General features: G+C 53.4%; 1 protein-coding gene across 1 annotated transcript in view; it reads right to left on the reverse strand.

The window, feature by feature from the left end:
* Positions 1-12,168, reverse strand: part of CDH4 (cadherin 4) — a 681,695-nt gene that overhangs the window by 164,063 nt on the left and 505,464 nt on the right. Inside the window, exon 4 of the mRNA XM_073005461.1 lies at positions 3,904-4,083. Coding sequence (XP_072861562.1) covers positions 3,904-4,083 — 180 coding nt within the window. The remainder of the gene's footprint in view (positions 1-3,903; positions 4,084-12,168) is intronic.

The following is a 12,168-nucleotide window of genomic DNA, read 5'->3' on the forward strand; positions in this document are numbered from 1 at the left end:
GCAGGGCAGAGGGTAAAGAATGACCTGGTTGGCGAATGACATCTGAACTGCTCGCCCATGGCTCCAGTGGCCGGGGGCTCCTTGGGATCAGGGAGGAAAGGACACAGGTGGATCTCATCTTTAGAAACCCACTTTGGCAGAGACCAGCCATTCGCCAGTCATATTTCCCCCTCCTTCAGGACATGGAGTTGGACTTGTTCCCCATGTCCCTTGCAATTAGACGTGGCCATGTGACTGGGCTTTGTCCAGCGGCATGTAGGCACTATTGACGTATGCCACTTGTAAACCTCGCCAGTCCTGAGACGCTCACCCCGGGTGGCTGAATGGCTGCAGCACGGGCCACCCTGGCCCTGCCCACCAACCTTCACAGTGAGCAAGAAATCGACTTCGGTTGGGTTCAGTTTCTGAAATGCTGCAGTGCAGGTAGTCAGCCCTAACACGCACCCACCTCACCGCCTCCTTCCGCTCACCGCCTGTTCTGCAGTGACGCTCTGGGCATGGAGGTGACCTTGCCTGCAGGGGCTGCTGGACGAGTCAGGGGTGTGAGGAGCAGATGACAAAGTGGTTTCAAACCACAGCAATGCCACAGACCCCAGAACAAGAGAAGCCGCCACTTCCTGAGTCGCAGATGCTGGGGGCGGTTTCCTGGAAGCACGGAATTTGCAGCTTTTCTCATTCTGACACCCAAAGCCAACTTCACAATTCTTCCCTGCACATTTCTAGTTTAGAAAGGTCAGCGGCAGAGAGTCCTCAGGAGGCTGCACCTGCATGGCCCGGAGAGCTCCTGGTGCCAGCTGCTCTCTCGGCCACATTTTCCAAGTTCGTGTTAATCAGGAGGGGCAAATTTCCCTCCTGCAAACTGGAAAACCCCGTTCCCCGTCAGGGCATTCAGATGTGGAGTAAGCTGGGCTCTCATGGTGATGTCTTCAGGAGAAACATCCTCATCAACAGGACAACTGGGCCCATCCTCACCCAAACCCTCTGCTGGTCTGGGAGGATTCGATCCTTTCATGGACCCTGTCCCAGCCCAGACTTCCTCAGCCACTGACGCTGCAGGAGGTCAGCCAGGCAGGAAGTGTAGGGGGTCTTTCTCTCCACTGTCCATCAGGAGACGGCGCATGGGGCCACACGCAGCTTGGGGACCCTCCTGGGACAGGGGCTGTGCCTATGTGGCCTCGCTCTTTTGCGTTCCCTTTTACAAGCCTGTCTGCAGAGCAGAGCTGAGGAAGAAAGTCCTGCCTTTCAGTCCTAGATCATCAGGCTGAGAAACTCCAAGAGCCAGGGCAGCAGAATATCCCAGCTGTGCTCAGATAACAGAGGTAACAGCCAGACGCTGCAGGTACCCCCTCCGTGGGGTGTAAGCAGATGAGGGCCCTCAAATTCACTGCTCACTCACTCCACAAATAATGTGCCTACCCTGTGCCGGTGAGGGTGGCTTGGGCAGCCCTTTCTGGAGTTTGGGAAAAGTGATTGGCAGTTGTCAAATCATGGCCCGTGGGCCAACCCAGCCCACTCCCTGTTTTTGTAAATAAAGTTTTATTGGAACACAGCCAACCTGTTAGTTGACACATTGCCTGAGGCTGATTTCACACCACAGCGACAGAAGCTGTACGGCCACAACACCTTTACCACCTGGCCCTTCACAGAAAAGGTTTGCTGACCCCAGAGTAAGATCGAAGACTGTCTACAAGGGGCAATGTGGGGGCAGCAGAAGCACAAGGCATTACAGAAGCCTGCAGAGCACAACAGAAACCCACTCCCTCTCTCAGGGGCCTTCAATCCTGATGACCTTCAAAGAGGAATCTGTGGTTGGTCCTCACGCCTCCAGCACACCCTGAAGCCCCTGCCCCACTGGCCTGGGAAACAAATCAAGGGCAGCCTCTGTTCTCTCGCCTTATGCTTTTCTCTACAGTCAGCTTCTAGCCTGACAAACGATCCCAGTGATCAAACTGTGGTTTGGTATACAGTCTCCTTTGGGGATGAACAGTGTGGCGATTCCTCAGAGGCCTAGAGGCAGAACTCCCATTTGACCCATAATCCCATTGTTGAGTATACACCCAAAGGAATAGAAGTCATTCTCTTACAAAGACACATGCATGTGTATGTTCACTGCAGCACTATTCACAACAGCAAAGACATGGACTCAACCCAAATGCCCATCAATGGTAGACTGGATAAAGCAAATGTGGCACATACACACCATGGAATGCTATATGCGCCATAGAAAGGAACGAGATCATGTCCTTTACAGGGACACAGATGGAGTTGGAAGCCATCATCCTCAGCAAACCAAAGTGGGAACAGAAAACCAAATAACATGTGTTCTCACTTCTAAGTGGGAGCTGAATGATGTGAACACACGGACACAGGGACGGGAACAACCCACACTGGGGCCTGTGGGAGGGGAGGGGCAGAAGGAGAGTATCAGGAAGAATAGCTAAAGGATGCTGGGCTTAATACCTAGGTGATGGGTTGACAGGGGCAGCAAACCATCATGGCACACGTTTACCTAGGTAACCAACCTGCATATCCTATACATGTGCCCCCAAACTTAAAATAAAAGTTGAAAAAAATTGAATCGCTTTGAGAAGAATTTTAAGTCAATGACAACACAAGCAATGGCCGGAGGCAGCAAATCCCAGCCCTGAGGATGGCGAGGTGGGTGCAGCATGGGGGCCACGGCACTGCCATTGGCATCGTCTCTGGCGTCCATGGTGGGCGGGAGGTTGCCCAGTGGGCCCAGGAACTGTGGGCCTGGGAAGCTCCCCCAGGATGGGGTTCCAACCCTTGGTGGCTTCCTTCAAGCTCTGAACTGCATTTCACAGGAAAATCTCCAGCCCAGCCTGGCCCTCAAGGGGTATGGGTGGCCAAGGAGAGTTGAGCCCCGAAAGGGGAGGATGCAGCAGAGGCTGGGTGCTGAGGTGGGAGGGCCGGCTCTGTGCAGAGAGGGCAGGTGATATGTTTGCAATCAGGTGATACCTTGGCTGGGGTGTGGAGGCATACTGCATTCACTCACACCAGAGTTTCTGCTATAAATAACCAGTCATTTTGACTGCTCCCTGGCAGGGTCCCCTGGTGGCCAAGGTTAGGGATACAAAGAATTGGGGGGACCATGCCTGGTGGCTGCTTTCTTCCTCCCATCTCTGCATTCTAAACGCACAGCCCAGCCTTCTGCATTGAAAGGAAAGAGAAAACACTAAACAGCACGAAGACTGAGAATGGCCCCTTAAGCACACTCTGGGGACCCTCATTTCCAAAGGGTGGGTGAGGCTTTTCCACAACGGTTGGGAATTATTTAATGGAATTCTCGCCATCCTTTTATCAAATTATTGCTCAGATTAGGCTGCAATTTTCTTCAAAGGGAAGCAGAAATTGCTCGTTGATAGCCTTGATTATAGAGACACAAATTTGTAAAATAAATTCTTTCTGCAGTAAAAGCAATCTCGGGTGGCCTTGGGAACTCGGGGACCAAGACCTTGCAGACGGCTCATGGCACAGCCCACGCTGGCCTCGGCACAGTGATCGTCATGGCAGACACGCCACCATCCCATCATCCGGGATCTTAGTCATCCATGGAAACAAATGTGATCAGACCAAAGAAAGGGGTCAGAGGTCAAAGGCCATGATCCACACCCCTGCCCACTGCTTCCACACACATAGTAGCCATTTGAAAGTAACCAAGAGAGAAATCACCCCTGACTCACAAGGCCCATCCACCTAGAAGGCAGCTTCCCCGTCTAAATTTTTCATTGCCCTGTGTAAGGCTTATCTCATTACAGAAAGGGTGAAATCACGACCTTCTTAGACACCAAATGCAGAACCGCCCCTGGCTTTGGGATGCCGGGAGAAGAGCCTCATGCTAACACCGAGACCCCCGTGCCAACGGGAGGGGTCTGCACTCACCCTCACAAGCTGCTGCGGGAAGGGCCCGCGCGAGTTCTCGGGCACGTTGATGGGCGGGATGACCCAGTCCCGTTTGCGCCGCCTCAGCCCGTCAGCGTTCTGGTGCCGGGGCCACGGCAGCAGGGTGTCCTTCGGAGGCGGAGAGGGGTCCAGAGCCACGATCTTCTTTCCTTTCTGTGGCTTTATTTGGAAAGGGGAGAGAAGAAGCAAAGAAGTCCAGTTAGGTTTTGCACAGAGGAAAAGGGCGTCTGCTAAGATGATCTGTACTGCCCCAGACCGAGAGGGAAGGCGGGTAAGGCTGGGACAAGGAGCTAAGTGGGAAAAGGAGTTAAGCGGGAAGGCAGGTAACCCTGGGACAAGGAGCTAAGTGGGAAGGGCGGGATAACACTGGAAAAGGAACTAAGTGTTAGGGAAAAAAAATCAAGTAAGACCCCCATCAATATGATGAGACAGATTACAAAATTAAATGCGAGAAAAAGAAACCATAAAAAAAGAAGAAAATATAGTTGACAATGTCACCAATAGTGTAGACAGGGCTTTTTACGCCCACCCAAAACAATGCAAGAGATGACAAAAGAAAAGACTAATATGTTTTCCCACAAAACTCCTGTTCATGAAAACAGACCCAAGAGGCAATTGACACATTTGGAAAACATGATTTACAACAGTTTGACATGAGGTTCATAGTCACTACATAAAGCACTCTTAGAAAGCAGGAAGAAAATAAAATGGAATCTTGTTTCCAAACAAGAAAAGGACATGAATAGATAATTCACAGCAAAACAAATATAAACAATCAATAAACTTATGACAACTGTCCACATCTCCCAGTAATCAAAGAATGCATATCAAAGTAATATATCCTTTTTACCTGTCAGATTGACAAGGCTGAGCGAAATGAATCTGTAACACTGGGGGTGTGCAGTGAGTCAGTGGGTGGAGGCTGATGGCTGAGGGTGTGGGACTTGGCCTTAGACCCACACCTGTGTGGATGTGTCGAAGCTCATGTGACGTGGGGCAAAGTCCCTTCATCTCTCACAATCCTGGTATCTGCTCTTACGGAAGGGAGATGGTAGCAATGGCCCTGAGTTTAGGGCCTGCTATGGGAATGATATCGGATGACAATGAGAAAATGCCCAGCCCTTGCTTAGCACAGGGCTCAGGCTGTCAGGACGGACACTGACGCAGCTCCTGCTGCTGGGGTCCCACGGTCACTCAGCACAGCCCTCTGCCTCCCGGTGGCCAGTGACTATCAAGAGCCTCAAAAAGTAAGGTCCCTTTTGACCCAATAACTCCACAGCTGGAAATCTGTCCCCAGGAAACTCTAGGTGGACCAAAGTCCTTGTAGACAGATGTTTACTGGGGATGTTTTTGAACAAGTAAAAACACCAGAGCACAAATCTGAATGTCTGACAGTGAATTCCAAGTGCATGACACTGTGTTCATGTCTTGGAATATTATTTAAGACTGACGTGAAGAAATGTCCATAAAATATTAGTAAGTGGAGAAATAGCACCAAAGCATACATACAGCATCAACCGCAACTGCATTTTTTCTTCTCTTTTTCTTTTTTCTTTCTTTTTTTTTTTTTGAGATGGAGTCTCACTGGGTCACCCAGGCTGGAGTGCAGTGGCACGATCTTGGCTCACTGCAACCTCTGCCTCCCAGGTTTAAGTGACTCTCCTGCCTCAGCCTCTCGAGTAGCTGGGATTACAGGAGCCAGCCACCACATCTGGCTAATTTTTGTATTTTTAATAGGGATGGGTTTTTGCCATGTTGGCCATGCTGGTCTCAAATTCCAGACCTCCGGTGATCTGCCCGTGTTGGCCTTCCAAAGTGCTGTGGGATTACAGGCATGAGCCACCACGCCCAGCTTCAACTGCTTTTTTTTAAAGGATAGAAAAAGAGGCTGGGTGCAGTGGCTCACACCTGTAATCCCAGCACTTTGGGAGGCCGAGGCAGCCAGATCACCCGAGGTCAGGAGTTCAAGACCAGCCTGGCCAACATGGCGAAACCGCATCTCTACTAAAAATATAAAATTAGCCAGGTGTGGTGGTGTGTGCCTGTAATCCCAGTTACTTGGGAGGTTGACACAGGAGAATCACTTGAACACGGGAGGCGGAGGTTGCAGTGAGCCGAGATTGTGCCATTGCATTCCAGCCTAGGGAAAAAAAAAAACGAAACTCTGTCTAAAAAAAAAAAAAAGAAAAAAAATGTAAGAAAATACATGAAAATGCACATACTGGTTTTCTCTGGTCACCAGGGAGTTCTGTTATCGTATTTTACTTCCTTCCTTTTACCTTTCTGTGTTTTCTAAACGTGACAGTGCACGTGACTCCCATGGCTGACAGTGCCAACAGAACTTCACGCACACACGTGGCGTCCATGCGTCTGCCGCGTCGGGTCCAGTGCAGGTTGCCCACATGGCATGCCTTGCCACAGTCTTTGTGGCTGATGCTCATTTTATCTGAACTGCAGAGGCACTAGGATATGAGAGTTCGCACGGTAGAGAATGGACCTTGCACCAGGGCAGCCCAAGGCAGGGAGGACAAAGCTGGCTGGGAGGTATCTGACCACAGGCTGCCCCGCCAGGCACGGTGGGGGTCCCCACCACCGTTTGCCTCAATTAATAAAACCCAGGAGGCTTCCATGGGGGCACTCCCAGCCTTCCTTAGAAAGGAGCCATGTGAGGTGCAAACATGGAGACCCAGGGGTCTCGACTCCAGCTCCTCATGATGACAAGGGGCGGGGGCTTTTCTAGGCTCCTCAGGGGACTTTGAAGAACTTCTAGGACAGTCCTAATTGCACATTCTCCCTGGAACCCAGAGCACAGACAACTGGACTCCATGGTTTCCTCGCCCAGACCAGTAGCCACTGCCTCATAGGTACTGAATGTCCGATGAGCGTGAGAGCAGGACTCTGCATCTGGTCCTTCCACTGAAGAGATCTCACCTGTCCTCCAAGACCAAGCCCCAGACAGATGGCACCTCCCTGGGAGCCTGGTCTTTACCTTGCGGATACAACAATTTAGGTTAATAAGCTCTAAGCTTTGATGAGAAAGACCAGATTAATCCCACTGCTCAAAGTGACTTGAAATAACGCCAACACAGCCAACACGAACAATGATGATAGCTGTGGTGTGCACTCAGGTTCCAGGCTCCAGGCCAAATGCTGTTCCATGCAGTCTCCCCCTGAATCCTCCCTCTCACCACTTCAGCGGGCAGCACCATCATTCCTACTTTCCCACCATGCGAGGCCAAGACACTCATGAAGCCCACGCAGCCCGTTCAGCAGAGGCAGGATTCAGATGCCAGGAGTGTGACCCCAAGGCCGGAGCACCTGGAAGTGCCACCCCTCCCTTCTGTGGTCTCTGCTTGTGAAGTCAAATCCCATTTGCCGGACCTCAGGAAGGTCCCGGACTGGGCAGAAACCGATCTTCCTATGGAAAAGATAGGGAACCAGGGGAAAAGGGGGTCTGAGTGACGTTTCCTGCACCCACCCAGGATGTGCTCTGTAAATCCCAGACTGGGGAGAAACAGGTCTGAGGTCCCAGGCTGGTCCCAGGACCAGCAGCTCAGCACCCTGGGGAGCTCATTAGGAATGCAGGTTCCTAGGTCTCATCTAAGACTTAACAACTCTGGGGTGGGGCCGCCAACCACACCTGAGATGTGCTGCAGGTAGATAACAGGGGGTCTCCCAGCCCAAAGGCAATCAGGGGTCCACCTCTGGAGAAGGGTGGTAGAGCATTATTTTTGTTCCTGAGCAGGTCTGCATGAGGGAGGAGAGCCTGGATGGATCGCTCCCAGATGAGGGTGAGGGGAGCTCTGGCATAGCTGCTAGGAGGGGCCTCCTGGCCGTCTGCAGCTCCCCACATCTCCCAGCGGGAGACCGAGGCGGAGGAGACTGGCTGGTCTCTCCCACCTGGTGGTGCTTCAGAACCGGTAGCGGCTCACCAGGGCCCTCTGAATCTCTGACTCTGAGTTTTAAAGGGTTTTCATGTAGCCGTTTTTAAAAAAATCCTTCATTTTCATTTGCTTAGGATGAGCTTGCAATGACGTTAATTTCCCTAGTGTTGTTTAAATAAATTGCACATATTTGCTACTATTTTAAAGCTGTGAGACAAATGTAATAACAAAATCTGGTGAAAATCAATGCCAGACCTGCACGGGCTTCTGCCTGGAAGATGCACCCGCTTCCCTGGAAGAAAATGTCAGCCACAATTAGCACTCGCCCTGGTCGAACAAGCATGTTCTTTTGAACACGCAGTCATCTTGGGCCCATTCAGAAGACATCACATAAACACTGATGCATAATTATACTCATTAAAAATAATGCTTCCAGTTATGCTTAAAAATATTTTCTAACAGATGACACCTGCTGATTTTCCCTGGTGCATGTCTTTCTTCTGTATTTCTGAGTGAATGAAGACTGAGCATTGGGTAATGACTTAAAGGTGACCTCGGCCCGGCGTGGTCTCTCACGCCTGTAATCCCAGCACTTTGGGAGGCTGAGGCGGGCAGATAATGAGGTCAGGAGATTGAGACCATCCTGGCCAACACGGTGAAACTCCGTCTCTACTAAAAATACAAAAAAAAATTAGCCGGGTGTGGTGGCGGGCACCTGTAGTCCCAGCTACTCGGGAGGCTGAGGCAGGAGAATGGCGTGAACCCAGGAGGCAGAGCTTGCAGTGAGCCGAGATTGCACCACTGCACTCCAGCCTGGGGGGACAGAGCCAGACTCCATCTCAAAAAAAAAAAAAAAAAAAAGTGACCTCTACTCCACCATTACCGGAAACTAGATAATACACATGTGCACATGTGTATACAGGTGCTATGCACACAGGTATGCATGCATGTACGCACATGCACATACAGATATATATGAATGCACACGTCAAGTATGCACAGATGTATGGGTGTATGACTACATGTACACACATGCACAAACGCATGTGTATGAATACGTGTGTGTTTATGCCTTCTACACATACACAGGTATGCATACGCTTATGTGTGTTTGTGTATCTATGTGTGTGTATAGAGCACATCACAACTTTCTCAAAACCAACAGCCCAGCAGCAAGATATCTTGGCCATGCCCACTCCCTGCATGCTGACAGTTTAGCTCAAGCTAGAAGTCCTGTAACTAGGAGGTCCAGGAGGGTCTTGGTGGCTGAGCTGGTCTTTGGGGTCCAACCAAGCTCGTTCCTGCAGATCTGCAGAATCAGGCGCACCAAGGAAGCCGCCCACCCTCGCTTCCATCCACTCACGGACACCTGCGAAGCTATGTAAGGGGGTGGCTTCCCGGAGCTGCCAGCAGCCTGCAGGATGGCTCCGCAAGGATGTTTCATCGAGCCCTCCTTGGCAGGATGGGATCTGGGCTATGGTCCGACTTTCATCTCCCATGAGTGTTTCCGGGCCTGGAAGCTGGCCCTGTCGCCTGTGCAGAGGCCAGCTGCCCTGGGCTGCAGTGTCCCATACCCCACAGTTTCCTTCCTGTGCTCCCTCCTCTTCCTCATGCCTTTGACTCTGCCCTACTTCAGCTCCACTGGGCTCCCTGATGCACTCTCAGCTCCCTCAAAGTCCTGCCTACAGGGCAGTGGGCAGGAACGCCCCAAAGCACCCACTCTGGCCTGCAGCCTGTAGGGGCTCAGCTCACCTGCCAGGTGCTAGGGACCGGACATCCACCTCCACCGCCCCCAGGCCCTGCTCCTGCCCCTCTCTCTGCCTGGGCACCTCCTCCTCATGCCAGGCTCAACCTACAGCACCTCCCCTGGTGGGCCACACTCCACATTGCAGGGAACACCTGCTCTGGTGCCACCCTGGACCCGGTACTGCCCTGGGGGCTGTGTGCATTTTCCTAGTCCCACATGTTAGGGAGGTACCACAACCCCGGGGGCGGGGGCGCCCAGTAGAGCCCTGATAGCCACTCACTTTCTATGGAGCAAACTCAGTGGACAGATTTAAGTCACTGTATCCACACACAGTTACTGATGTCACCCTCAACCCAGGAGATGACACAGCAAATGGCCCTTAGCCTGTCCCCTGCATGCTCATATGGGCGGGGAGGTGTAGCCATGACCTCAGGGACGCCTTCCCAAGTCCTGCACGGGCCCTGGCCCCGCCCATGTGACTTCCCAGGCACAGTCTCATTTAGTCCTCAGGGCAGCCCACAGAGGACACCAAGCACAAGGGGTGAAGTCCCGCTCAAGCTTGGACGGCCAGGACTGGAGCCCAAGCTGTCCGACCTGCGGCCCACCATCCTGATGGGACCATCCCACCACCTCCCACGGGGCCCCTGATTAGCGCAGAGTCAGAATCAGGCAGGAGGTTCAAACTGGCACCAAGTCGCACAGAATCAGTCCATTGGGGAGATGGGGACAGAAATACTCATGGTGGGTATTATACCTCGGTCAGGGCACTGAAGGGTGAATAGGAGTTTGCCAGGCAGGATGGGCCAGGAAGCGGGCACACACAGTGCCACAGGACAGTGTGGATGCCTCAGAAACCAGGCAGACACCGCCACGATTTGGGGCCTGGAAGGAAAGCAGGGTGGGGGCGTCCCAGGCTCTGAGGTTAACAGCTGCGTGGAGCATAGGTTTGCTCTCCACTGCCCAAGTCAGGATTTACTTCATCCCTGACCTCAGTCCCTCATCTGTGAAACAGGGGTAATCAGGAAGGTCCCCTGCCAGGTGTGGGGTGAATGTGGTACTGTCTAGGGAGCATTGACAGACGTGGGGACCTTTAGCCCTGCTCTCGGAAGAAACCTGAGAAGGGGCAGAGCTGTGGGTGGAGTTCCTCAAAGCTGGGCAGGACTTCCAGAGGGCAGAGAAGGAGAGGGCAAGGCTCCTGCAGCCTGGAGGCGGGGTCAAGGGGGGCCTGGGATGAGCTCTCAGTGCTCAGGGGCTAGGGCTGGGGGGCGGGCAAGCTCAGGGTGTCCCATAACCCTTATATCCCAGGAAGGGAAACTGAGGCCCAGAGCAGTGGAAGAATTTGTCCAAATTGCCTGGCTAGGGAGAGCTGGGGCCAAGTGGGGCAGGAGACTGAGGGTGGGGTGGGGAGGGTCAGGGACTGCTCTGGTGAGGGCACCGTGAGCAAGGTGGGCTCCTGGACCCAGCCTGAGGGGCCTGCCAGGGAGGGAAGTGTGGGCCCAGGCTCCTTCCTGGATGACCTAGTGGGGTCCTAGAGAACCCAGGGCTGGGCCTAGCATCCACAGTCCCTCTACTGCACTCATGCTTTCCTCCGGGGAGCCAACCCAGAGGCGTGGGGGTGGGCTGAGGGTCCAGTCGGCCAATCAGAGTCTGGCATTCCACCTGGCCAGGTGACTGCTCCAGGGAAGGCAGGTGACCCCAGCAGGGGACTTTCCTGGGGCTGCTGGAAGGAGTGGGCTCTCCTCCCTGGATGAGGGTTCGAGATGGGAGGGTGGGAGTCCTGCCAGTCTCCTTGCCCCCACAGGCACTTGGGGCTTTGGGCCTGGCCTCCAGGCCGCCCCGATTAGCCCCTACCTCCCCCTTCCTGACCCCTGGCCCCAGTCTTGCTGTTCCTGAAACGCGCCACGCCCAGGCTGGTCTCTACCAGGACAGGCTCCTCAGAGTCTGTTCACACTCGGCCTCCTTGGCCTGGACAGCAACCTGGAGACACCATACTCCTCCTCCTCCTCCTCTTCCCTGCTTCCTTATCCCCTACAGCTGCTCTGCTGCAGCTGAGCTAAGAGCCTGGCCTGTCTGTTTGCAGATGGCATCTGTGAGCCCCGCACCTTTGGCTTCGTGGCTTCAGCTACCTTTCCTGGGACAGACCCCAGGGCGAGTTGCTGGTCTCAGTATCACGTGCAGCCATTGGCCGGCTGGGGATGGTGGTCCATGGGTTGAACAGACCCCAGGGGTGGAGAGAGTCTGCAGCCCAGGGCATCATCAGAGCCTGGAGCAGTATGCCCCAGATGCCTGGTAAATGGTGCCACCACTCCTGCCTCTTGCTTACACGAGGCTGTGGGAGGTCCACCCTCGGGTCCCTCTGAGCCCTGAGCAGCCAGGAGTGGCAGCAGACGAGCTTGTCCAGGGCCCCAGGTTTCAGGGTCAGAGCCCACCTGCCCAGCACTGAGTGGGGGCAGAGTGTGGGAGCCTGAGGCCCCCAGGGATGTATTTACAAGGTGCAGGTGACTCTAAACCTGCCTGCTTCTTAATCAGCTTTTATTTACAAAGCGCTTCTCATTTTAGGTCGCCTCTCCCCCACTGAGCCCTAATCACCTGTGCTTCCTGTCAAATGCATTC

Source organism: Chlorocebus sabaeus, chromosome 2, assembly GCF_047675955.1.
Source record: "Chlorocebus sabaeus isolate Y175 chromosome 2, mChlSab1.0.hap1, whole genome shotgun sequence".
In the NCBI taxonomy this organism is placed as follows: domain Eukaryota; kingdom Metazoa; phylum Chordata; class Mammalia; order Primates; family Cercopithecidae; genus Chlorocebus; species Chlorocebus sabaeus.